The sequence below is a fragment of the Ptychodera flava genome, chromosome 20 (genome assembly GCF_041260155.1).
Source record: "Ptychodera flava strain L36383 chromosome 20, AS_Pfla_20210202, whole genome shotgun sequence".
Lineage (NCBI taxonomy): Eukaryota > Metazoa > Hemichordata > Enteropneusta > Ptychoderidae > Ptychodera > Ptychodera flava.
The window spans coordinates 10,956,599-10,983,243 of NC_091947.1; the positions used below are offsets into that span (position 1 = coordinate 10,956,599).

Consider the following 26,645-nt stretch of genomic DNA (forward strand, 5'->3'; position numbering starts at 1 on the left):
AAGCCCGTGTATGTACGATGCCAGATGTCAAATGTCGACAGCAAAATTTTAGTCCGCGTTAGAATTCAGTTGTCAACAGCATTGCATATATACAATGCATTGTCTTTGCAAAGCTACAACTTTTGGTATTTGTGAGAATCAGAATAGAAACTCTTGCTTTCTGGAACAAAATCTACGAAAAGATTATCAAAAAGTTGCAGCTATGGTACCTTGGTTAGCTGAAACATTCAAAGATTATCAGGAATAGCTATCATCCTTTGCTACAGACCCAGGTAAGGCTGATGTAACATCACAAGAACCACAGCATCGTTGAAAAAAAAACGTGTCCTTCCCCTAACCGGCTGCTTGATTCTCACCGTTATCTTTTACATGACACATATATATCTACATGTACACGGCCAAGCCAATCAAACCCATTCAACGCAGATCCTGTACGCCCCTCTGCGCAAAATTTCATTGATAAATGATATATCGGAGTGAGTGGATAGAGTCGTTTTGGTGACCCCGCCCCGCTCCCCAGTTTTCCAGTTTCGGGATTTACACGCGAGTGCGTGTCAGTGGAGCAAGTGCATCAGCTCATAAACAAGGCGGAGGCTACAGCAAACGGGTGTAACCCCAATCTTAGTATCACAAACGACAATTTTGGTTTATAGAGTTTGCACTTGATAGTGAGTGGTGAAGATAACTTAAATTATGTGTTCTATGTCAGGAATAATGAGTGGCCGTTTTCTTTATTTGGGTCGGGGTATCCTTAACTTATTGAAGGCAAATTTTCATTTTAAATATGTGTTCGCTCTGTACCAATTTTTGTAAACTTTTCTTCCAACGGGGAAAGTCGCTTTAACCATATGTCCTGGCCTTATTTTTATGCGTATAGACAGTGGAGCGATAACATTATCGCATAGGCGAATCCAACTACTGTCTTACTGTACCCGTAGTTTCGTACTTTGCCATTTGCCACGCACGACGGAAAAAGAACACATAATATATCCACTGGACTCTCCAACACGTTGTCGTTTCCAATCTGTTTCATCCAGCACATTGGAAGAAAAGTAAACCAAATAAAGTATGTCAGAATACTTTGACAGCTTTCCCGTATCAAAAAGCATGTCCAGGAATTGCATCAGCCTTGGACAAACAGACCGCTTTGTTTGTCCTTAGACCAAACTACTGTAACGTTGTTTGCATTGCCGCCACAAAATATGATATATATGTGCGTCATGTTTGATTTCAGCATGAACAACCAATGAATGGAGAGAACTCGTGCCGGTTCAGACTTTGCAGTATATATATTTGCATACTGTACCGACAATGTATTTAGCTCACAATATATGATTGTAGAGGGGCAACAGGGTATTGGCCAGTGCACGCGACAATTTGCAGAGCTTCTTGCGATAATTTACATTCGTTTTCTGTTTAGGTAAGTGTCGCTTTTTCTTGTTTTGACTTACTGTGTACGGTTATTAATTTTTAGTTTTCCGTTTTCCGAATTGGTAAGATGCTGTTAGGCGAATTTTAAGGAAAAAATATGGTTTTGGCTCCCCTATCATGGAGTGAAGCGGGGGTGGGGGGTGGCATAGGTCAAACCGGTCCATATTGAAGGTAGCGTCAGAGTACCTCATAGGACTAGTGTTTATGATACGAGTGTCTGTAACATGGTTCCAGATACCGATGAGACATATTCAATTTGACGGGAATTTGGCTAATGATGTCACCAATGCCTGTATGATACCCTGACAGGGCAAAACAGAGCATATTGTGCTTCTAGGCGAAAGTGCCGGTAATGTAGAAAAAAACCCACAGATAGATACTTTAATAACATGCTGAAATTTCTGGTTCGTTGCTTATCTAATGGCAGCTCTCAGAAAGTCCGTCGCGTGACCATAAGTGTGCGACCGAAAGGGGAAAACGGTATCACCCTGCTACGGTCAATACCATGCGAAACACCGATATTCAATACTGTCGGAACACATCCAGTGCAGAACATTGCTTTGGCTGTACGGTTATTGAACAGGAAAAAAGTTGTTTTCTCCTTCGTGGGTCGGTTTTCTAGGTCACACCATTCATAAATGGCAGTAAAATTGCGATATCATGCTAACACAGCTTATCTGAGTGTCATATATTCGCAAAGTTGAATCATAAAAGTTCAGAGTCCAGACTATGCAAACACATTCAACTTCTCGGACGATGAAACCCCCTCCAGTGTTTGTGAAGGATGTCAACATGGCATTTATATTAAAGGGATACAGTCGTCGGCACTGCTCTCGAAAGTCAGGTGGGACCCATCCAACCGCTGTACATGTTAACACTGTGTCCAGGATACGATGGTGATTGATAAAAGTTAAAACATGTGTGTCATAATCTACTATGATGATGAGCTGCATCTTGATATCTTGCACGAAATACATTGTTTGTAAACAAGAAACTCGCACAGGCGTAGTTCCGACGAGCGTTTCCCTCAAACGTTCCCGAATCGAGGAGATGACTGGGGCCACAGCTTGGCAAGGAGTGTACGGCCTTTCAATTGCACTTTCTTGAACTCATTGATACAAAAGTTTCATCGGAAAAAAGCGCTGTGTCCGAATGTGTGCACACAGCGAATCACGACATGGGGCAACGTCTCGAGTCATGACTATGTATCGGAAATGACCTTATTATTCGCCATGAGATGGTGTGACAAAAAATTGCCAGTCATACCCGAAAATGACAATATATATATATATATATATATATATATATATTTATATATATATATATATATATATATATATATATATATATTACACACAAAATGTATAAAAATATATATATATATATATATATATATATATATATATATATATATATATATATATATATATATATATATATATATATATATATATATATATATATATATGTCATCGTGATCCTGCAAGTCATGAGGAGGAAACATAAAATTGCCAGTCAAACTCAAAATAATAAGTTGAACAAATATATCTACGTCATCGTGAATCTGCAAGTCATTGTTGTGAAGCAGAAATGCCCCTGTGTATCGTAAGACGGACTATTCAGATAAGTTGTTACAAGAATTTACAGAACAGCCAACAGGCCAAGGATAGTAGGAGACATCGTAACTCTAAAGGGTAGTCTTAAAGGCCAAACATTACGTGATAAACAGCTAGTTGTTTAAGATCACATGTACGCTACCACGCCCTTCGTGTCCTTCAAGAAAAATTCGATGGTCATTTGAAGGACGATCTTCCCAACACATGTCGATTTCAGACCACTTGTCCCAAGAATGCCCTTTCCCCATGATTGATTCCGTGACGTCGTAGACTCTAGAAACTGTACCCATACAAGTAACATCTATATTTTTTTTCAATGACGGTCTAGGGGTAGATTTGGCCGCAATGTCATAGAATGGAGGTACAAGCAGATCCATGGGCACAGTTTCACTTCAATTGAAAGGTCAGCTGGGCTGGTATTGGCGACAAGTGGGTATCTCTAGTCACAGAGACAAAATACATATTAGGTTCATCTAAAGATCTCAGTATATTAGAGAAAATACAAATTAACTATAATAACACAATACTGGGAGATAAACCTCATTGTAGTAAGCAGCGGCTACAGAGACGAGATGATGTCAGATTTACTGACAAATATTCGCGTTTATCTGACCTGGGCAACTCAAAGCATTTTTCTGTACAAAGCGTGTTTATGTAGAAGACTGTGGATTGCAGACGGTAGTGCTAACTAAGTCTGGAGAACAGCCTCTCTGGAACTGTTCGATGCAGCTGAAGTTCGCTGATTGGAAAAAAGTAGCCAGTAAACTCAGTACATACTCAAATATGTATAAAGACATTGCTGTGCCATCAGCAGTACAGCGGCGCATTGTCAGATAGCAGAAAGCGTCGAGAAGAAAACATGCCCGCAAGATAATGTTATTGTCTCCTTTAAACAATGCCATACCTCCTACTCTGGTGGTAGAAGTACCAAGACAAAAAGACAGGTGAGTCTCTTGTTGTATGAAGACTGGAGTGCATTCACCCAACACAAACCCGTAAACACAATGCAATGCACACTGAGCATGTGCAAAAGACGCACCCAGCATGTCAACAACAAAAGTGACCCGTACATCATCCTGCAAAAGTCAGTGAACCCAAACAGAAACGTGAGTCTTCCTGAACAAAATACTGCAAACCTAGATATTGGCTCCTAGGCCTGACGAATCGTGAAGAACCAAGTATTTGACAGTCAATCTTGGTACCTATATGAGTGAAGAGCATCGTTATTGTTGGCAATGAAAATCTGTCCTGGTAGAAAGTAAACTGTCAACAATAGCAATGCACTGCACTGCAAAACGGTTGGATAAGCTGTATTGACAATTCTAGCTTATAGCGGTTGTGTATGAAAAACGGCCAAAGAACATTGACATGTCGTCATAGTTCGTCCAATCGCTATTAAAAATCTACATGTTGTTAAAATCATCAAATGAAGAAAATTATATCATGCCTTGTGACGTAATAATAAAATGCACACGAAAAGACGAAAAAAACCGCTTATTATGTCGTAAAAGCATCAATAAAAAGTGTCACAATTAGTTACTCCTACTAATTTCGTTTTCTTTGGACAGTGATATGGGCACATCTTTGTACATGGTCAAAATACACTATCGACAAAAATACCGAACGATTTCCATCTTCCCTGAGTCTTTATGTGATTGTCAATATACCATCCTTTATTTTCTCTCGTGTGTAACATTATACATTCCTTATTGTAATTGTAATTGTAATTTATTTCTCCAGAAAATCACGAATTCCGAACATCGTACATAGCAAAGGAGTAAACTCAAAAAGTATTTCTATTGGAAGATCTCTTTGCAGAAAAGCACATGACACTTCCAAGTTCACAAACCGAATCATGAGGTGTTTTATAAAAACTTTGTTTTAATTTATGGGGCTTGTAGCTGCAACTTTTTGTGATTTTTTTCGAATTTTTTTTCATTTTCAGCGAGTTTGTTGTTCTACTCCCCAAAGCATGTTGAAACATATTAGACTAACTACATAATAGCTTGTCAACACAGCGTCTATACATGTAAAATGCGCTATTTTTGTTTACAATTTGAATTCTTGTCTCGACCAGGATACACTCTGCCAGTTTTCAACAATCATGACAATGCAGATTAAGAATGTACAGACTGAGTTAACAAGTCGAATGCTGTGTATCTCAGTATGCATTGGGAAGTAGAACAAGAATCAGTCGTTGAAATTAAAAAACAAAATGGAGGAAATAAACATCGAAAGTTACAATACTGGCCCTTTAAACCGGACAACTCTTCAGAAACCCCGTTCCGTTGCTTCCATACCCTGTAGCATCGGATGATTTACACGTTATTATTAGGGATCCAATTTTAATTATTAATCACCTGGTAAGAGGTTCGAAGTGTCACGAGACTATTTCAAGTGGCCAAAAACCTTCATGTGGAGCAGTTGCGCAAGTGTTTAACTTCTCAACACAGCAAACAGTTCTGATTAGAAATTGTTGTACTTAGAATGTCGATGTTTATAACATACTCGAACACAAACAGCAAATATTGACAAGTTCAAGCGACTTACATGCTGTAGGTTTAAAGGTTTGCCATTTGAGCATGACCTGTAAAGTTTTACTCATATATACACTGTGCTCCCGCCGTGACGACAACATGCAAATGGGGACTCAATATCTTGCTAGCATAGCAACCTGGTCACGAAGGCCAAAGTGTGTAGCTGTGTTTACCGACACTTTCTCGTCAACACCAGTCAAACTCGGTCAACTCTTTATGATTAAGAGACGATAATAATGCGTTTGATTTAATGTACTCGCTGCACAATCATGCATTGCAAGCCGAGCTGAACTTTGACTAAGTAAACAGTTCAGGCCTGGATTTTCGACCAGTCGAGACACAACTCTCGCCCGGACGATAGTGAGACAAGGCTCTCCGAATCCTCAGAAAGTCACCCGTTTCCTTCTCTCCGCAGCTTAGTTACTTTTGGACGCAATCGAGGCTGAATAACGATGAAGTGCTCGGGCCAATGTTTCAAAGGATGGTTGCGGGATAACTTACTTTTGCTGCTGACGCTTGTAGGCGTCGCCGTCGGATTCATCCTGGTCCTAAGTTTACAGGTAAGACTGGTCATCCAGGCAAGTTTGCCACCCTTCAAACGTTTAGCGTCGTCGACAGTCAAAAATGTGTCAATTTTTCTCAATTTGAGAACACCAGAAACATTCTGTGGCTCTAATGTTCTTGCATAAGAAGAAATTTTTCTCTGTCACCGAGCCAATCTTAGCAACTGACTAGAAAAAGGTAGCTCGTTAAATTTGATTTGTTACCTAAAGCGATTGGACTGTTTTGAAAGTTTCTAACATTATGTCGAGCTGTTGATAAAATGTTCAAAGTTTATTTTTGCCAGGCCGTTGACGTGACATATGCTAAGTTTTAGGCATTGACTAACGATTCTGCAAGCTGACTTTAAATTTCCGGTAAACTACTCCAGAGACTCAACGCGAACGTTGCACGGATATACTGCTGGAGTGAACATTATATGTGCTGAAAACAAAACAGTGCCAATAAAAATTCTCAGCTGAACTATAGTTCAACAGTGAGTTTTAAATGCTGATTTATAACATCATGGCACTCAGTAAACCAGGTACACGCTGGCACTTGTAAGTGTCTCGCTATCTTCTCGATAATCTAAGCGTTCACCTGTCACAAAACACGATGTCATATTTCTCTATGCAATCTAATTAGCTACGTATAAATACCCCACCCTCGTACCCGGTTTCACATGACTGTCTCCAACATCAGTGAAGTAGACAGGCGTTTATTTCCGTTGCAGTCTCTGGACTTATCTGATGATGCTAAGATGTGGATTGGACTCCCAGGTGAATTATTCATGCGAGGTCTGCGTTGTATGATCATACCGGTCCTGGTGGCTAGTATTATGACAGGTATGAACAAAAATGGAATTTCTCAATTTCACTTGTCCTGAGCTTCGCGCATGCGTAAATTCGCGCGTCTCCCAAGTGTCTGCACATCTGCACATATCGGTCTTAAGGTAGAACGCGTCTCGGGGACAGAAATTCGGGCTTTCAAATTTTATCAATGCTCTTCTGATCTACCGATGGTAGGTGCTCATTTTAAAGCTCTTGATAAAAGAAAAGATTTCACCGTCTTAGTTTTTTAAAAATCGAAAATTTTATTTTTTCCCATAGAGTTAAGGCAGGGATGGCGGCCATTTTGAATTTTTTAGATAATTCTCTCTCTCATACCAAATTTTGCATAGTGACGTCTGATTTTTTATTTTTGCTTTGGTAAGAGAATGTTCAAAATTTTCTTTGAGGAAAGTTTGAGTAAATGTTTGTCTTTCACTTTCAAGGCGCATACTACCTTAAAGGGCCAGTACAGTAGCTTTTTATAAATTTGGGTCGTCAATACTGAGTCTAGTCTACACATATAAAATGTACCGCACCGTTATTCTTTAATTCTAGTCTGGACCAGAATTCACTTTTCAACAATATAACAAAGTAGTTTACAAGTTTATAGGCTTATAGTTGAGAAACTGAACGCTGTGTGTCTCAACATGCTTCGGGAGTGACAAAAAAAAACTATAGTTGAATTAACAATAGAAATAGTGAAGACATTATGGCAAGTTACATTACTGGGCCTTGAAAAGTTACATTACTGTCCCTTGTATGATTATATACAACGTTGTATATAATCTTACAGTGCTAGTCATACGTACTGTGAAGCATAAACTCCCCATCTTCATTTGATAATGTTGTCTTGTTTTAATTTAATTGTTGAAGAGTTCAGGGTCCTCTGTTTGATTTCTTGGCTGACTTGCAGTTTATCTGCCGTGCCTTACTCACCCATATCATCGCGGATGAGCTCCTTTTTGACTTTGACCCACGTTTTAAGGTTAATCATTTGGAGGGGGAATTGGTGATTGCAATCTGTCCCGCCTCGCAGTGAGACGGCACAAATGGTGAACCTTGGTAAATCCTTATAAACCCACTAATATGCATACAATCTGTCAGCCAATTACTGCACTGCGTAGATAGTCACACTTTAAAGTTTTGCCGTCGCACTTTTCCTTGCACGACCTCCAAAACTGAAAATGACAGGTTTCTATAGATGCACGTGACCCAATAGTGAAATAATGACGGGAGTTCACCATGACGACCAACTTTCTCTCCTCAATTTTAAATTTAACGTTTTCTCCCCGTTCTCCTGTAGCAACTGCGTCTATCGACCCTAAATCCAACGGCAAAATGAGCGCAGTCGCCCTTACGTATATATTTGGAACCGTATTCCTGGGTGTAGTCACGGGTCTCGTTCTCAGCCTGACCATCAAACCAGGCGACACCGGTGCTGATCTTGGAGACAGTGACTACGCGCCTGCGTATTACGAAACGCAAGACGTCATTGCTGATTTGTTTAGGTGAGTTTGCTCACAGAGGTTACGTAGCGGCGGCACCACAGGGGGTTGTCTACATGTCCGTCTCCAGGGATGGGTAGGTGTTTCGTTGTATCGCTAATAAAGATATATTCTACCAACCTTTGGTGTTTCGGTCTTACTTAGCACTGCCCTTGACAATCTTACGTATACGTTTTATCAACATGCTGCGTCTATTATCTGATGAGTTTGAGTGCCTAATTAGCCAAAGTAATCAAGGGTAAATTTAATCCGGTGATAATCTGGTGAGAGCGTCCACAAATTAGTAATTTACCCTTGATTAGGCACTCAAACTCATCAGATAATAGACGCAGCATGTTGATAAAACGTATATGCATGGTATACGTAAGATTGTCAAGGGCAGTGCTAAGTTAAGACCGAAACACCAAAGGTTGGTAGAATATATCTTTATTAGCGATACAACGAAACACCTACCCACCCCTGGGGACGGACATGTAGAAAACCCCCTGTGGCGGCACTGGAAGATACAGGATCCTTTTAGACACTTTTAGACAGCAATTTAAAACCACGGTGATGTAGACAACCCCCTGTGGCGGCACTTGAAGATACAGGATCTTTTTAAACACTTTTAGACAGCACGGTAGTGTACAAATATTTCCATACTGTCTTCTTTGCAGAAATCTTATCCCTGAAAACATTGTCCAGGCTTGTCTAGAAACGGTGAGTGGGAAAAATTCGTGTATTTTGATTTTAATTTCCTCCCTGTCATGAACTCTCTCTGAAAAAACTCACTTGTAATGCACATGTTCGAATTGATAATGCCAACCATTTTGAAGTATTCTGATATGAAAATCGTCGAGGGCAAAAAAAACCCATTGATTAAAAAACTGACACTAACTTTGCTTCAGACGCGATATAGCATTTTCAAGCCTAAGTGAAAACAGAAGTCACTTTATACAGTCTCTGTCGCATTTTGTAAATCCAGTCTTTAGGTGGCGATAAGGAATTTTGCATGTAGAATTCACAAGCTTAACGAGAAGATGGTTATTATAGAAAACGTAGATGATTTTAGTAAATATACCAATCATGTGAAATTTTCAAGTACGCATATATGCTTCGCAGAATCTAAGCAATATGGAATTATACGGACTATTCTTCCAAAATCAATATTCCTAAAGCTTGAATTTAGTAAGGCGAACATAGAAAAGATAAGATTGACATGCACATTGTTCACGTGTGTTTCCACAATGGCCCATCTCAGATATTTACAGAATACACGTTCGAGGAAAGGAACGTCACGGGAACAAACATGACAGAAGAAGTACCCGTATCGAAGACGACAGCCTACACCAGCAGTACCAACATCCTCGGTAAGTATACATAACAGGGCACGTCACTTTTTGCATCATGTTACTTGTCATAATGACTTGTGCCCATCGCTTGTTATCGTGTCTAACTGTATTCAATGCCACAAATGATTGTATTTGTTGGATTTTCGTTCATGAGTTTTGACTTGTTGACTGTTCAACAGGCCTGTTAGTGTTCAGCGCCGCAATTGGAATTTCCATGAGCCGACAGAGAGAGGAAACACGAACCATGTTTGATTTCATGTGGGCACTTCGCATCACCTCATTAAAGGTTTTGTCCGTCTTCCTGTGGTATGTACACCCATTTTGCATAAAATGTATGATTTTATACACAGCTCATTGGAGCCTTGGAATAAAACACGCACAGGTACACATAATAGTCTTGCACGCTACAAATGGTTCAGTGCAATGATCGAACCTGCTCTGATGCTTGCTTTTCCGGCTATATTCCCTTGACGGTTTATTTCTGTATTAATGTTTTCATACATGATGCTATCGATGAAGAACAGGTAGAAATAGGAAGGTTTCTTGGAGTAACGAAACCAGTTCAAATCCCAAATTGTCATTCACTCCTCAGTTTTCGCTCAACGACAGAGCGATGCAGACAGATATCTGTTTACCTAAGGACAGCGTATGAAAAGTAAACGTCTGATAATCTATTGAAGTTTTAAATTAACGAGATCAATTTTCGTTCAATTGAATCACACGTTCGTTAAAATATATTCATTCCATATTTCTGTAACAGGCTCCTTCCACTGGGGACGGCATGTCTGATATTTTCCGCCCTCATCGACGTCAGCGACCTTGGTGCAGTGTGGACTTCCCTAGGACTGTTCATCGGTGTCGTCATTGCTGGTCTTGCCATCCACTTTTTCATAACCCTACCTTTGATTTTCTTCCTCTCCACGAGAAAAAATCCCTACGCTTATTGGCTGAGATGTGCAAGACCCGCCATATTGGCTACGGTGACCAAAACCAAGTAAGCTTGCTGGCTACGAGAGCTCTCTAGACTTTGATATTTGATTTACTTGTCTGTAGCAAACTGAAACAAGTAAAGTTTCTCATTCTGTTGTTCATTTTCGACTGTGGGGTTCGATCCTTCAAAGTCACACATAATCTCGTAAAGTCTCGTGCTCTTTGGCCCAGAAAATTACTCACCGACTGTGTAATTGACATACCTATGAAAAGATGGGCACAATGGCGTTCAAATTCATCGTGTGCGGAGATTTCGAGACCTTTTCTATGAACTGAACATTCAAGATTTTTGAACAGTATCCATCCCCCCGATACTTAATAAATTGTATTAGGTCTGATACCATCTCAGAGTCAATTTCCTCCTCATTTGTCTTTCATTCTTCCAGGGTTTACAGTGGATTTTTGAAATCAAATTTCCCACATTGATGAATTTGCGATTACGCAATGATAACCGAAATCACTGTGAATTTAAACATCACTGTCATGTAGACTTGTTACTAAATTATTTCGAATGACGTACGGTGATCGTAATATGCAATGTAATGCAGATTTTTTAAATGAATTGTTTGTTTGTTCGCCCTGTGAAATGAAGAATTTTGTTCTCATTTCAGTCTGGCCATCCTTCCCGAGCTCTTGCACGCTTGTGAAGTCAAGTGCCGAGTCAGGGCAACCATAGTCAACTACGTTGTTCCGTTAAATACTGGTATAAAGGCAGACGGCTCTGCTGTATTCATCATCAGTGGCGCTCTTTGGCTTGCTCAGACCTCAAATACACCGTTGAATGCCGGTCAAGTTATTACTGCAGGGTAAGAGTCAAGAGCCACAGTTGTGTCACAACGGTGTAAATGTTGGTGTTCTTTCACCATTTGTCGTCAATTTGTGTGTGTTTCTTTCAAAATCGTTCGTAGCAAAGACCAAGTGTTGAAAGGGAGACGGTCGTCGGAACTGCGCATATGCGACTTGCTTGCTTACAAACAATGTATTTCATACACGATATATACAGATGCATAATGTCAATATAACTGCAACATTTATATTGCAGGATATACATTATGACAGACATGTTTTAACTTTCATCAATCGCCAACGTACCTTGAATACAGTATTTACATCGGTCGTAGGGGTCCCTGGTGAGCTCAGTTCCGACGACCGTCTCCCTTTAAAGTAGAAAGTCATTCAGCTTGTCTTTATAACTCATGGTTAATTTGATGAAACAGCTTGAAGAACACAAAATTTGTAGTTGACCGGCACAAAACAATTCAAGGTTTAATGGGCTGTCTTTTCCTCATAACCAACGTATTAATATCGTTGCTGCAGTTAAGATAAGATCGACGCTTTGATAAGCGATACTCCAACATCGTCTTGTATCACGTGTGGAACGGTTTATGCAGGATTTATTACAAGAACAAATATTACATCATCGTCGCTGGATTTTTAAAATTCGCGCAACTCATAGAAATTTCGAATGGGTTGGTTCAGAAAAAAAATACGTACATAAATGAACATATATAGATAGAGGTAGAGACAGAAGAGTAAACCAGTATCGAAGCAACGTCCCTTTAGCGGATTATGGTTGGGTTTTGGATCATGATATGGAAGGCTCCGAATTAACATAAAAAACAGATATAAACTGAAAATGCTCACGTGTTTCATTACATATTGCACTTATGTGCACATTTGAACCTTTGCCACATGTTTGCAACTTCACTGAAAGGGTTATGATCAACATAATGAACAATATTCACCACAGATCAATTCTAAAGGTCATTAAGTATTCAAATATATAATTAGCTGAAATAAAAATAATTAATTTCTTTGAATACTGCCATTGTATCACCACTTAATATAGCACCTGTAATTGCCTTTGGTCAAGTTCTTCAAGCTATGTATGCCAAACTGTGAAAGCTTGTTTGATATGCAAATTATAAATTACCTGACATGAAAATGCGAAATGACTTTAAATATTGTTATAACCTGGTACAATCATCAATGTACATAGCATGTTTTGTCAACTTTGATCAAGTAACTCCCAGTATATATCCCTAATTAGGAAAGTTCATTAAAAATGCAAATGAGGAATTGGCTGAAATAAAAATGTTACATGACTTTCAATAATGTTGTATCATAGTATCTTTAATGTACATAGCAAGTTTCGTCAACTTTGGTCTAGTCAATACAGATAACTATCCCTTATTCGGAAAGTTCATCAAATATGCAAATTAGAAATTGGCTGAAGTAAAAATGCTTAACAACTTTCAATAATGTAGTACTATAGTATCTTAAATATATATGTAGCAAGATTCATAAGTTTTGGTCATGTCATTCTCACAAGCCAGACCATAATTTCCGCTCCGCTGACCTACGCAAAAAACAAGTTAACGGGTAGCGCTAAGCTGTTGCCGTAAAGAGGCGCGTGGTTTACGACGATGGGTCATGTCAATTCAGATATGTATATCCCCAATTAGAAACATTCATTACATATTAGAATAAGGAATTGGTTGAAGTAAAAATAATTAAAGACTTTCAATATCTGCAATGAACATAGCAAGTTTCATCAACTTTGGTCACATTAATTCAGATATATATCGCTAATTAGGAAAGTTCATTAAATATGCAAATAAGGAATTGGCTGCATGGAAAATGCTTAATGACTTTCAATAATGTTATATCATAGTATCTTTAATGTACATAGCAAGTTTCATCGAGTTTGGTCAAGTCAATTGAAATATATATCCCTAATTTCAAAAGTTTATTTAATTGGCAAATTAGGAGTTGGATGAAGTAAAAATGCTTAATAACTTTCAAGAATATTGTATCATATTATCTTCACTATATGTAGCAAGTTTCATGAACTTAGTCTAGTCAATTTAGATATATATCCCTAATTAGGAAAGTTCATTAAATATGCATATTAGGAATTACTGAAGTTTAAATGCTTAATGACTTTCAATAATGTTAAAATCATGGTATCTTCAATATACATACCAAGTTTCGTCAATTTCCAGCCAATTCAGATGTATATCCCTAATTAGGACAGTTCATTGAATATGCAAATAAGCAATTATCTTTCGTGTCACCCCTTAATATTTTTCACTGCTGATACATTTTGGTGTGATCAACATTTTTAGCAAATCTCATCAGATTGTGTTCAGTCATTCTCAATGTATATCCGTTTTTTCGAAAATCATTAATTATGCAAATGAGCTAAAAGTAAGCAAGCAACACCCACCAAAAACTAATCAGTTCTTGCCATTTGCAAACTGAATCTATGTACCGGATTGGATTCTGATCTGATGAGCCGTTTTTTGAGATATCGAGCACATAGACAGACAGACAGACAGACAGACAGACAGACAGACAGACAGACAGACAGACAGACAGACAGACAGACAGACAGACAGACACGAAGACAGACAGACATCGCTGCGACACATGCTCACGTGTGTGAACACGTGAGCAAAAAAATGAGGTTGTACATCAGACGGGTACCCTGTGAAAATAAATTATATTATCTTAATTGTCTTTCCCTACTCTGTAGAGTTGTAGCGTGGGTGATGGGAAACAGTCTACCCTCAGTACCGAGTGCAAGTTTGGTAGCTATGGTAACAGTTTGCAGCGCAGCAGGAATTCCGTCCGAAAATATTGGTCTTTTGCTGTCAGTCGAGTGGCTTCTGTAAGTACTTATGAATGTCAGATGATATGTCAGATGATGCTGGTTCGAGTACTTCAAGTTACAATGCGACCCTTCATCCATGCCTTCATCCCTGTTATAGAACCTAAAATTTCTATATAATTTCAAGACTGTATTCACAGGCCTGTTACTACAGACTGTATATTATAGACATCGAATTTCTCACTGTTTTCGTTGCTATGGGCACAGGTGGGATTATGATTGTACAGTCAGGACCGTGTGTCTAGAGTTTTAAAGTTTTGACTTTCTAATTTTCTAGAAACGCCTCATCCGTCCTCCAATGATATTTATTTATTTACCTTTGAACCGGTTTTAAAAGGCAAAAACTGCAGAAAAAGTAGTGTCATTAAGTACAAAACAAACACATACAAACAAGAAGACGCCAAAGGAAAAAGAGTCAATCGTTAAACACAAATAAATGTTGAGTCTTTAAGGGCAGTATTTCTCACTTCCAGAGAGTTTTTATGTAAGTCTTGGTCAATTTTGAGACATTTTCTCCCAAGTTTTGGTTTATCTCCCACAAGGTCTTGCTAAATAAAATGTTGAACCTCAAGTTCAAGCTCTCAGAGTGGAACTTATTTATAATAGCAGTGTTACCAAATTCTGAAAAACCTCATTTAAATGCAGGTAAAAAGAATTTCTCTTATCAGTGAAGTAATTACATGTAAAAAGAAAGTGGTAAGTATCTTCTATTTCATCACAAAGTTTGCATTTTCCATTACCTTAATAATTTGCCCAGTTAAGTTTATATCCCTAAAGGTCAATAGAGTTTGTTCTAATTCAAAATAATAAAGCAACACCATGATGATCTTGAGGATCATTCACATAATTTTCTCGTGTATTATCTTTTTTGACCCAGGAATAGTATTGCAAAGATGTTATATTTTCAATGGTTTGTTTAAACGAAACCAAAACATTATGGTTATTGATAGTTCTGAAACTAGTCAGCCATCTTGAAATCATTGGAGGGTCTGATTTATAGAGATGATGTAATCCATTGTCAATGAGAATATCATGTACATACTTTGGCCAATTCCATACCAACTTAGCATCACTTTGATATGATTTATTAAGTGCAATGAAGACTACCTTGGTCCACCCATCACTGTCCATTTTTTGTAATCTATCTAGGTAATTTACACGTGATCTATCAATCAAATTGTGAATATCCATCCAGCCCAGATTACCTAAAACTGCAGAGCTGGCAACATTTTTATTTTCTTAAAAAAAAATTTTCCAAATTGGTATTGTAAACTTCTCAATTTCCTAATGTCTTCCTTACTTTGTAACAACCATACACTGCTTCCATAGCTGATTGATAGCAAAACAATATTGGTCCATAGAACATCACCATATAGAAAACGGTTAAAACTATTATGATGATTAATGAGTGATTTACAGTATGCAATCAGTTTCATTCCTTTTTTGTAAATCATATTAAAATGTTCATGATCTTTTAATGATCGTATTATAGCCAGGCCTAGATAATTATATGAATTGGTTTCTTTAAATATTAAAAGCCCAAAAGAGCCCTGGTATTAACTGTTTATCAATGTGAACACCAAGATTTGAATCATTCAGCATTTTTGCAAATTCATTAATATAAATTGAAAAAAGCAAAGGGCTGAGAACACACCCTTGTTTTACTCCGTCAGTAGTTTCAAAATAATCTGTTTCAATGTCATTAATGTTAACTTTAGTAAGCACTCTATCATACATGTCATCAATAATTTTCCAGAGATTCCCTCTTATACCTACTTTCCATAAAATCACTCTCAAACCATCACGCCATACCCGGTCGAACGCTTTGGGGAAGTCTGAAAAGGCTACATATGTTGACTTATTCTTTCAATGACTTCCTCAAGGCAGCTATACCCTTCAAAATAAAAATGTTGCCCTCACAACGTCTTTTACTTCGAAAACCTCCCTGGCTTTCTCCAAGTATATTATTATTTTCAATAAAGCCTCTTAATTTTGTTTCAATAATGTTTTAATATAGTTTTGAAATACAAGAATTTAAAGTTGTGCGACGGTATGTATTCAAATCTTTCAAATCTTCCTTTTGGTGTATTGGTATAACTGTTCATCGCTTCCATTCATCAGGAATTTTATTAAAGTTTTTAAGAGTATTGAAAAGGTAGGTCAACGACTGAGTCAAACTTTTACCCCCTTTTTTAAGAACTCATTTGGTATGTCATCTGGGCCACAAGATTTGCCATTCTTGCATTGAGCATCTTGTGTTATTTCAATGGTGTCAATAACCGGATAATCATCATTACGGTGTGAAACATTTTTGTCTGAATCTCTTATTAAATTCAGCTCATGCAAAATTTGATCACAAAAAATTTTTCTGTCATCTACAGTAGCATCTAATGCTGCGTACATTTTACCTAGCGTATTCCAATAATATAAGCCAATAATATAAGGTTATTCACAAAATACCGGGATTTAGCACGGTCCGAGTATATCGTGCAGTGGAGGTATTGTCCGTCTCGGACAATACCGACGCGTACGATGTACGAGGACATAAATCCCGGTATTTTGTGAATAACCTTATCATTATACTCCTTTATTAGTCCAATTTTACCGGGAAAAATCAAAAATTAAAGACAGTGAATGTCGTAGAAATTGTAGGTCAGCAGCATAATTTCACTCAAATTCTTAGGTTTTTGATTGATCATTACTAACTTCGTGAAGTACTGAATGTTTAGAAGTATATGTTTTGTTAAAACTGTTAGAACACCCCAATGGGGAGAGCTCGAGAGGGCGGTCTCCCCCTTGTCGCACCAAAAATTTTGACAAATTGATGTATGTAATGGTTCAATCTGAGAGGTGTTCCAATTTATTTGCACTCAGTAAAACTGTTTGAAAATAACATTGAACACTGACATTTTTATTACATTTTTTGCATGATCAGTGTTTGAGTCACGATATTCAAAAACCAAAAATGACAGTACATTTTGTAAAAAAACAGTTTTCTATCTGCCAGAGATTGAAGACCAAAGAATATAAAGGAATGGAAAACCTGTGACCTTCTTGTGTCATTTCTCTAGCTGCCAGCTTCTAATGAAAAGCCTGAATACGTTTGGTTAAATGACTAAATAGTTATTGAATTGAAGTCAATTAAAATATATGATTCTGTGATAATAAAGGATGAATTCGCAACAGTTCAATTTTGTCCTAGATCCTGTGAAAAATTTGAGAAATTGGTGTTTGCAATGGTGCAGTCTGGTGCAATTTGAGAGGTGTTTTCAATTTGTTTTTACTAGTAAAGAACACGAGAGGAGGGTGTCTCTCCTCTCGCATCGAAAATTTTGAGAAATTAATGTGTGTGCAATGGTGCAATCTGAGAGGTATTTCAATTTATTTCGCACCGAAAATTGAGTAACCCCCCTTCTTCCTCTCCACATTTTGAGCAACCCCCCTTGAAGTTTTTAACTTTTTGAGTGACCCCCTCACATTCCTCCGACCCCCAGGCAGTAAATAATGACGGCTCCCTAAGGTAACACAAAAGGTTTCCGCTGTCTTGCGATTGTTTTATGTAGACTACAGAAATGTTTGGGCCCAGTGTCTAGTTGTAATCCAGTCCGATGTAATGCACACACACACTGCCTTCAACTTTCTAGGAGTGACACAAATACAATCCAAACATGCCAAAGTCTTTTGATATACTGCCTATATATCATTACGTATATCATTCTCAGAGGGACTCTGACCCAGTTGTGGCATGACCCTGAATGTGTTTATTCTCTTCGAGAATTTTGAACTCCCACCACAGCTGACATATTGCAGACGGCTATTTCTGTTGTGTGGATAGCGTCAACCGTTAAGATGTTGATAAGATTAAAGTGGGATTCGAGCATGGCTTTCAATGTTGGAGAGGTGTACAGGAGGAATACTAGTATGTCATATTTTCGGTGAACTGAACGAGGGCATGCGACAGACTGAAATTTGTCGGTCAGGGATCTCTAAAAGTGCTTTGTCATATGATGATTTAATGTTCATAAGGTCAGAAAAATATCGCATATTTTACTTAGGCCATTTAAAGCCCCAGTATTTGTAACTTTTATCAATTTTTTCATATTTTGATTAAAATGACATCCTCAGTATGCGAAAGTAGACCATAATTAATACTGAATCGCATGGTTTGCATGCCCAGCCCGCCTCACGATTAACAGTAAAAGGAGTGAAAAATGACTTCTTGTCCGGACCAGAAGTCAGCTTTGTTGACATCTACGCAAGTTTTACTGTGGCGTCCGGAGAAACCATACGCTCTTCGAAAAGGTCTGGTCCATCGAAACTGGAGACTCAGCTAAAAACGCGCGAAAGTTGGGTGAAATACCGGAAAGATATAGATATGTAAGTGTTTACAGATTGTTCCGACTATAATGAGCCGTGCAAACAAACGTCTTGAACAGCTAAACTAACGACGGAGGCAGTCGATTGTAAGCTTCATGCAAGGCACTGCACGTTGTGATCGATGGTACGGAGATCAAGTTTGCTGAATGAATTGGGAGAGAAAAACATATATGAATAAAAATTCAACACTTCACCATTGTAATCATTGAAGTAGTTGTTTCTTCCATTATGGAGTATAATGAAAATTTCGTTGAAAATAAATGACGCGACTGAATTCTGCTCCGTCTACTCAAACGAAGTTTTGTGTACGGCCAGGCTACGCTGCAGGCTAGGCAACACAGCCTATCAACTTCGCATATCGTTGCCGTACGGCGTAATTGAAAACGATCAAGGAAAAATCATTTCTTGAATGCAGTACAAAAGTCTTACTTATTAGATTTAAAAGTATTTCAAAATAATATCGAACGTAACGGGTATCTAATCCTCACAAGGACTACAGTAGTACAACAAGTATCGGCTAGCTGCGATGCGATGGAGCTCTAGGCATTGTAAGCTTAGAAGTTCGAACACAAGAGAGATCCCGGCCTCACTGCAAAGTCGTCCCATGCGCACCCGGCCCGACAGCAAACTAACCTCTTGGTATGATTCTGTTGTTTATATATTTTTTGTATAAAATTCATGATAAATATCTGACTTTCACAACTGTACAATTTGCTCAGGACTGTGAGTTTGGCTGTAGTCTACAGACGATCGGAGGGAGCTAAGGCAGGCCCCAAATTTGTATGGACAATGCCCGGGACAATTAGAGACGCAGCTCGATGAGAAAGTCATTCACATAAACCTAAATGAAGTGATCAATACCAAACTTTTAAACATCACTGGTTCTGAAAATTTATGATCAATGGTTCTGAGCTACGGATTTTACACTGCGGCGTTGTTTTTTGTGTGTTTGGCCGGCTACTTAGTCCTGTAAGGCTGTACTACATGGAGGTAGTAGACTGTACAAGTGCAGCGGGGCCGGGCCGAGATTGGTGTGGGGCCTGCAGCAAGGTAAAGTTGACAGCGTCCATTGCAGAATGCCCGCGTGTTATCCTTTCTCGTTTGGGAGGAAATTTACCGCTGTATTCAGAATGTCTTTTTACCAGTATAAAAGCTCGGTAACTGATGCATCAAGAGCAAAGAGTCTGTAAATTTCTTAGCAGTAGCTCATTGTTTTCTAAATTTTCGCTGAGATACAGCAGTGCGTATACTTGTCCCGATCGTTCTGACTCAGGCGTTTCACAACTGTTTAGGGAGCCAACATTATTTACGATCTGGGGTCGGAGGAATTACATTAGAAACTCCGAAATTTTGAGTCACACCCCAGCCAACCATGATGACTTTGAGTAACCCTCTCTCTAACAGAAAGTTTGGCTTACCTGAGCCCATGTAACTAATGTAGATATAAAAGCTCACTAATAAGCAGTCTCCGACCATATAGTATTGTTAAATTTGGATGGGTAGCATGTCATTATGGTATGGTTAAATGTCCAAATGGTTGTTGAACTCAAGTCAAATAAAATATACATTTCTATGATAATATAAAGGATGAATTCACAACAGTTCAGTTTTGTCCTAGATCCTGTGCACTTATAATGGTATCTGTCGAGAACATTTCTCCATGACCCAGCCTCTCCTTCCAACCCTGGTAACGACTGCAGAAAACTACTGTGTGACATCATCATCACCACTGTTGATCCTCATCTTTAATGTCGCTGGTGCCATTGCGTACATGAACAACGATATCATTCTCATCATCACCATCATCTCTTTCATAATAAGTATTGCTAGTAGTAGCAGCTACTTGTAGTGTTTTGCCTTGCTTCATCCAGTTGATATTTATTTGTACTGTTAGAGTATTTATATTCTTTTTATTTAATATGTATCAGAGTAAAATATATATATAATCAACTAATCATTATGTCATTGAGGACAGAGTAAGACAAAGAAAAAACATTTTGAGCACCCCCTTATAACTTTCAATTTTTGAATGACCCCCAGGTCGTAAATACTGACGGTTCCCTTACTTGCTGCCAAAGGCCATCGCGTTCACTGCATTCGACAGCCTATCATACATTGCCAAACTATGTTGCTTCGATTTCGCAATCACCTTGCCGCTAAAGCGACAATCAGCTGAAATTTATTACTTCAAGTTACTCAATTTTGATAGCTATTTGCCTACAGAAGTGAGCCAAGTGTATATAGTGTCGTCGTGATTTTACATCGGTACCCGGAGTTCTGAGTGACCAACTGCAGGGTGCACGTCGGTGCACTGCCGACTGCAGTTTGAATAATCCGTATATAACGCACACGGTACCAGAATAGAATGTTAGCCTCCTCTGCCAAAGTTCTGTATCCTCTGAAACACAGTAGCAGTACGTATTTGAACGGAGAAGAACGAAATAAAACCATTCGCAGGTCATTCAGCCGGCGACCATGGGCGATTACAGGCGGCGTGGCATGGCAAGGCCCCAGGAATGTTGCAGACTCGATGTCGTCATCAGTATCGGCGTTCTCGATCACGTGCACAGCCTACAAGTTGTCAACAAACCCGCGCGGCAATCCAACTCGATCGGGCAATATTTAGCGTTTGTATGTCACTACAGGAGCACAAATTTGGCTTATTTCTTCACTGAACAACATTTCACGATGGATGTAAGAGAATAAGATGTAATTTCGAACATAAAAAAGGGTTAAAAGTTACAAATACTGGGGCTTTAAAGAAAATTCTTTGTCTGCCGTCCTTTCATTTTTCAAAAACCTACCAGCCAGCCAAGGAAAAAACAAACACAGCAAGTGTATTAATTTAACATAAGCTCAATTTTTACTTGTTTTCCTTTCGAAAGATAATATTGTTATTTGTAATAGTGTTCACATTGTGTTTGTTTTCTTAATTTTCTCTGAAAACCTACCAGCACGCGGATGACCGTAAACACAGGATTTTATTGAAAGCGCCTAATATGAAATTCAAATTTATACGGATAGCACTCAAGTAATTCAATAGCGAGCGCCGTGCAGACCTTTCGAACGCAGTATAGCTGACCTCATTCTTCGGGAAAGGGCCGTCCGTCGGTTTAGAAAAGGCCTGCTCACATGCCACACCTCAAAACGTATTCGAGTCCTGTTTCATTACACCAGCTAAAACTTTTGACCTGTGACCTCATGCAACATGACAGCGTCGGCTTTGTCGCGCCATACTTTTTTTCCGATCGTCATTCATCGACTACTATTTAAAATTGCCCATCGAACTTAATGTTACTTTCAAGTCATCGTTACATTTTACGGCAAAGCATTTCTAGAGATGAATTTTAATATTCTTAATGGTGATACAAATGGACAACCCGATGATGCAATCCCAGCACCTGTCAGTATGACACTATCGCATGTACGTTAATATTAAATTCATCGTACCATTTCGTTATCATTGACTGACAGAATAGCACAAATTTTACCCCGAAATCGATCGTAATGTGTGACCGCGAAATAACATATTAACGTTTGGGATGATACAAAATTTTGCCTGGAATGCTTAAATCTTCAAGCATAAAGTGAACTTTTCAGTGGCATTCACAAATGAGGTCTTTTTCGACCAATGTTTACAAATGCTTGTTGTACATATTCCCCCGTGGTGCAGAACGACACAACCGTGGCATGCCACAAATATAACCTGGTATAGGTACTTTCTATGTACTACAACCGTGTATTCTTCTATGCTCTGACTAGACTCCAAACAGTGCATACCAAGCGATACAAAAGTAGATCTATTGGTGTTAGGCAAGTTAAGCTTCGCTCAGAAATATTTTGATATAGGAATGAATCTGCATATTGGCAACATACAATCAAAGTTGTGAACGTTGTGCCTTCAAAAAAATGACCGAATTATGTATTACATGTAAACTTTTATGCTTTCATCGTCTGATCGAATTTTGGTTTTATATTTGTAAAAGTGGGACAGTGTCCAACCATGGCCTTTTGCTGCTTCTGATACCGTGGTGGGCTTCCCTCCATACACCAACATGCTTTTATTTCCCACATTTTATTTCTATGTTATATTATCACTTAAAGTCATGTCAATCTGGTACAGATTCCCTTAGCTCGTATCGCGTTGGTGTTTGCATATTTGTAGATATTTTCCACAGATAAACTCGATGTAAGATTATTCCAACTTTGCAAACATAACAAAATGCCTGCTTTCAAATTCAAGAAGTTTTCTATCGTTCAAAGCCGGTGATCTTTCAATTGCATTAACATTCTGGTGAGATTATATATTTAAACGTCTGAATCTGACAGATTCATGTAATTAAAGAAATCATTACGTTATCTAATGTCAAGATGTAACTTTCGATAATTTTGTAAGACATTTATTCAATTCAGTGCTGTGACGATTTTGGTCAATTGAACGAAAAACAAAATGCCAGAAGACACTTCGCTTTGTTTGACTGCAATCGTTAACGTACCAATGCAATCGCCCCTATTATCTTCCACACTCAAATCGAGAATTGAACTTTTTTATGAATCTGACGTTTTTGCATCTGTTTGCCTCTTTCATGTTGCTTTCAGGGACGGACTCAGAACCAGCGTCAATTGCATGAGCCACTGCGCTAGCGCCGGGGTTGTTGACGGCATCATGGGAAAGGAGATCGAGGCCCAGGAACTCGAACGCAAACTAGAAGCAGAACAGGCCGAAGCTATACAAGCTAAAGAAAACGCAATCGCGCATAAGACAGAATCGGAAATTGAAAATGGAAACGTGGTGGAAGCAAATTCAGTCGCCAACTTGGTGGAAAGTGACAGCAAGCTGTAAAGAAGTCACCAAAAGTATTATCCACTCTGCCCGGATTATGTAGTGAATTACATGTGACCAAGACTTGTAGAAGCTCTTACATGCAAGGCGCGTATACGTGTGCGGACTCCCTCCAAAAGGGCCGACCGTTACCTCTCTAACTGACACACATCTGAGATATACTCTATCGCCATACGTCAAGTGATTTGAGCGGGTAAAACAGATGACCGTAACAATTTAAAAATTACTAGGGTTGGACAAATTGAAAATTGAGCGTCTCTTCTTCAAGTTGCTGACGATAAAAAATAAGATTTGAATATTTGGCACATCATATTCTCATGGGTGCATAGAGTATGTATTTGCCGAAAATATGCAACATTCTACACACATATCGACAGTGCAAAAGAACAAGGGCATGTGGACTTTCTCTCCATGAATATTTTCAGCCTAACATTGAGTAAGTTTAAGAGGTCGAGTGTGGTATATTATAATATTCATTTTTTTCCTTTGTAAGACTTATATTTCTATTGTATTTCTATTAACTGTATCGCTTCCAAGAGCTTAAAATGCGGAATATCTGCATGTAGTTATCACATACGTACACATTCAACTCAGGCTGATATAATACGGTAACCAGTACTTGTTGGATTGCAATTTTTATTTTAAACGTGAAGTAACATTAGCATTACCAGTGAGATTTAACAAGTTTCAGTATATACGTGACTGTGAAGGAAGGAATGTCATGTTAACAGTTCTACATGAGACTTTGTTAACATACCTCGTCCAAATTCTCTGTTGCGATTCGTTAATTTGCGGTCAGTGCTACGCATCACTCTGACGCTGAGACATGCAAAGAGCAAATTAACAGTCAACATTTTCCAAAACTGTCAACAGGTTAACAGTGCGGAACGACTGTTGACTGGGAAGTTTGAAAGTGCCTTACTAGATAGCGAAAAGGAGATGGAAGTGTCGTCTCGGACCGAGACGAGTGAAAATAACTCGGTAACTTTTCGGTTTTTTGGCGAGAAAATTGGGTGAGGTGTGTTACAAAACGCCTATTGACTGGCTATTTTGCTTTCCTTCGGACCCGAGAGTCGCCAAAAACAGGTTCCCTCGGCCCCAAGCCTCGTGAAACATTCTGTTCGAGGCAACTTTCAGGCCTTGGAACGAACGTATGCTGGTACCCTCATGGCCAGTCAATATGTACGGTTGGCGGACTCTGACAATATTAGCACCTCTGACATTAGAGGGCGCTCTTCAGAAGTGTTTTTGGCACTCTGCTGTTGCCGTTTCAGTATGGCCGGGGCAGTATGGCAAGTCAGTTACCTTTTAAAGAGTATTAATCTCATACTGGTAGAAATCAGAAATTTTAAATTTTTGCGGATATTCCTTTCCGTAAAAAAGTACATTCTCTTTTACAATTCAGAAAACAAATATGAGCCGATGAAATTTTGCTTTAGGAGCAAATATAGCACCTCCACTTGTGCTAATATCTTCCGTCAATTCAATGACAAAAAAATATAATTTTTATTTTCTTCAAAACAGAATGAAGTCAGTGTCCTATTGTAGTTTAATTGGTCGAAATCCATAAAAGCTTGCCAATGGTTAACATTAAATATTTACGGACAACTTTTTATCTGAAATTTTGTGTCTAGGGTACATTGTATAATAATGCTCAGTTGCCTCTGTCTGTACTCACTGCGATGCAAAGCGACAACAAAATGTCACGAATCACTTGAAGCGAAAAAGAAAAAAATAGTCTTGCATCCATTGTTATTTTCAAAATTAATATCATTCCCCCCCCCCCCCACCTCTTTTCAAAGGTAGGGGAGGCAACACCTTCTCTGTGTTTCATTGTCGTACATCTTGGCAAGAAAACCAAATGACAGTTAAGTTCAGTGGCTTTCACCATGAGTACCAGGCTATGAAAAAATTTATTATCTTCAAAAATAAATTCGTATAGGTCGTCGGTGATTGTCGGTGAGTGTCATTTACGAGATTCCATGTATTTAATGACAGCATGGCTTCAGAGAGGTTTCTGCTTTCTGGGAAATGAAGGAATACCCAAATTTGCTTCGATGTAAACGACAAAAAAATTAACTGCGAACGTAATAACGTGACAGAACATATAGTTCCGTCGGTGTGACTCGAGACGGAGCAAAAGCCCCTGAGTTTACGTCTTGTCAATAACTTGACGTCTGTTGTTCATTGCATTAATTTCAGTCAACATAATGATGTAACTTTAATGTGCTGTGCTGTCTATAAATAGGCATTTATTTACCTTGGACCTCTATGAAACACGATTATTCATCAGTCGTTTAGCCTTCATTTCAGCAGATCAATTCCTTGAATTCTGTACATACACATCTTATAACCTTGATCCTTGCAGTCGTAATACTGTTAATGTATCGCATTTCAAAGTTACACATCTGAAACTTTACCAGCACGGCATTGATGCAAAACTTTTGGCACATCGATTCAAATCATTCGTGTATCGTTTCAGCAGTATTCATCCGCTTAAAAATTCAGCATCATGATCACAAACCAGTCATTTAGAGCCATGGTTGGATGCATGAAACGACGAAACTCACTGGGTAATTGTATAATTAAGAATTATATAATTTATATTTACTATGTTCTACGTTAAGTTCATATTTCAGAAGTGCACCAAGTGATTAGTCAATGTTTGTTTATTGTCCATTTACCGATTAGATTGGAAAAAAGTACTTCATTTTGAAGTTCAGTATTACAATTTTTCACCCTGTGTTTAAATATACCATCTCCTTGTAGTCTTTATATAATGGCAAATGAAAATAATTGCATTTACGCTATGGACAGACAGCTTTAGCAACTTGGTATACTTTCAAATTCGTGTTGAAGCGTGTCAGCCTCATCACAAAATTTATTTACCAACCATAATTATAGATGTAACTTTTTTCCGGTCGGGGAGAAGGATATTGGCGAATAAAGTCACAACATTACACAATTTTCAA

The 26,645-nt window shown here is 38.5% G+C and overlaps 1 protein-coding gene across 3 annotated transcripts; it reads left to right on the forward strand.

The window, feature by feature from the left end:
• Positions 1-1,295: 1,295 nt before the first annotated feature.
• LOC139120011 (excitatory amino acid transporter-like) lies at positions 1,296-26,645 on the forward strand. Of its 3 annotated transcripts, none has more exons than XM_070684004.1 (11): positions 1,296-1,420; positions 6,000-6,144; positions 6,858-6,969; positions 8,258-8,462; positions 9,116-9,158; positions 9,700-9,808; positions 9,970-10,096; positions 10,551-10,784; positions 11,392-11,586; positions 14,319-14,453; positions 23,430-26,645. In XM_070684004.1, the coding sequence occupies exons 2-11, from the start codon at positions 6,037-6,039 to the stop codon at positions 23,671-23,673; spliced, it is 1,512 nt and encodes a 503-aa protein (XP_070540105.1). In that variant the 5' UTR covers positions 1,296-1,420; positions 6,000-6,036; the 3' UTR covers positions 23,674-26,645. The 3 variants fall into 3 exon arrangements, with proteins under 3 accessions (XP_070540105.1, XP_070540107.1, XP_070540106.1); XM_070684006.1 differs by lacking the exon at positions 1,296-1,420 and adding an exon at positions 3,888-3,991; XM_070684005.1 differs by lacking the exon at positions 1,296-1,420 and having other exon boundaries at positions 5,892-6,144.

Bases quoted from the DNA above. Each gene is read 5' to 3' on its own strand.
- LOC139120011 (XM_070684004.1), top strand. From the start codon at position 6,037: ATGAAGTGCTCGGGCCAATGTTTCAAAGGATGGTTGCGGGATAACTTA. The intron at 6,145-6,857 runs GTAAGACTGGTC...TTTCCGTTGCAG, and splicing joins TCCTGGTCCTAAGTTTACAG to TCTCTGGACTTATCTGATGA. The intron at 11,587-14,318 runs GTAAGAGTCAAG...CCTACTCTGTAG, and splicing joins GGTCAAGTTATTACTGCAGG to AGTTGTAGCGTGGGTGATGG.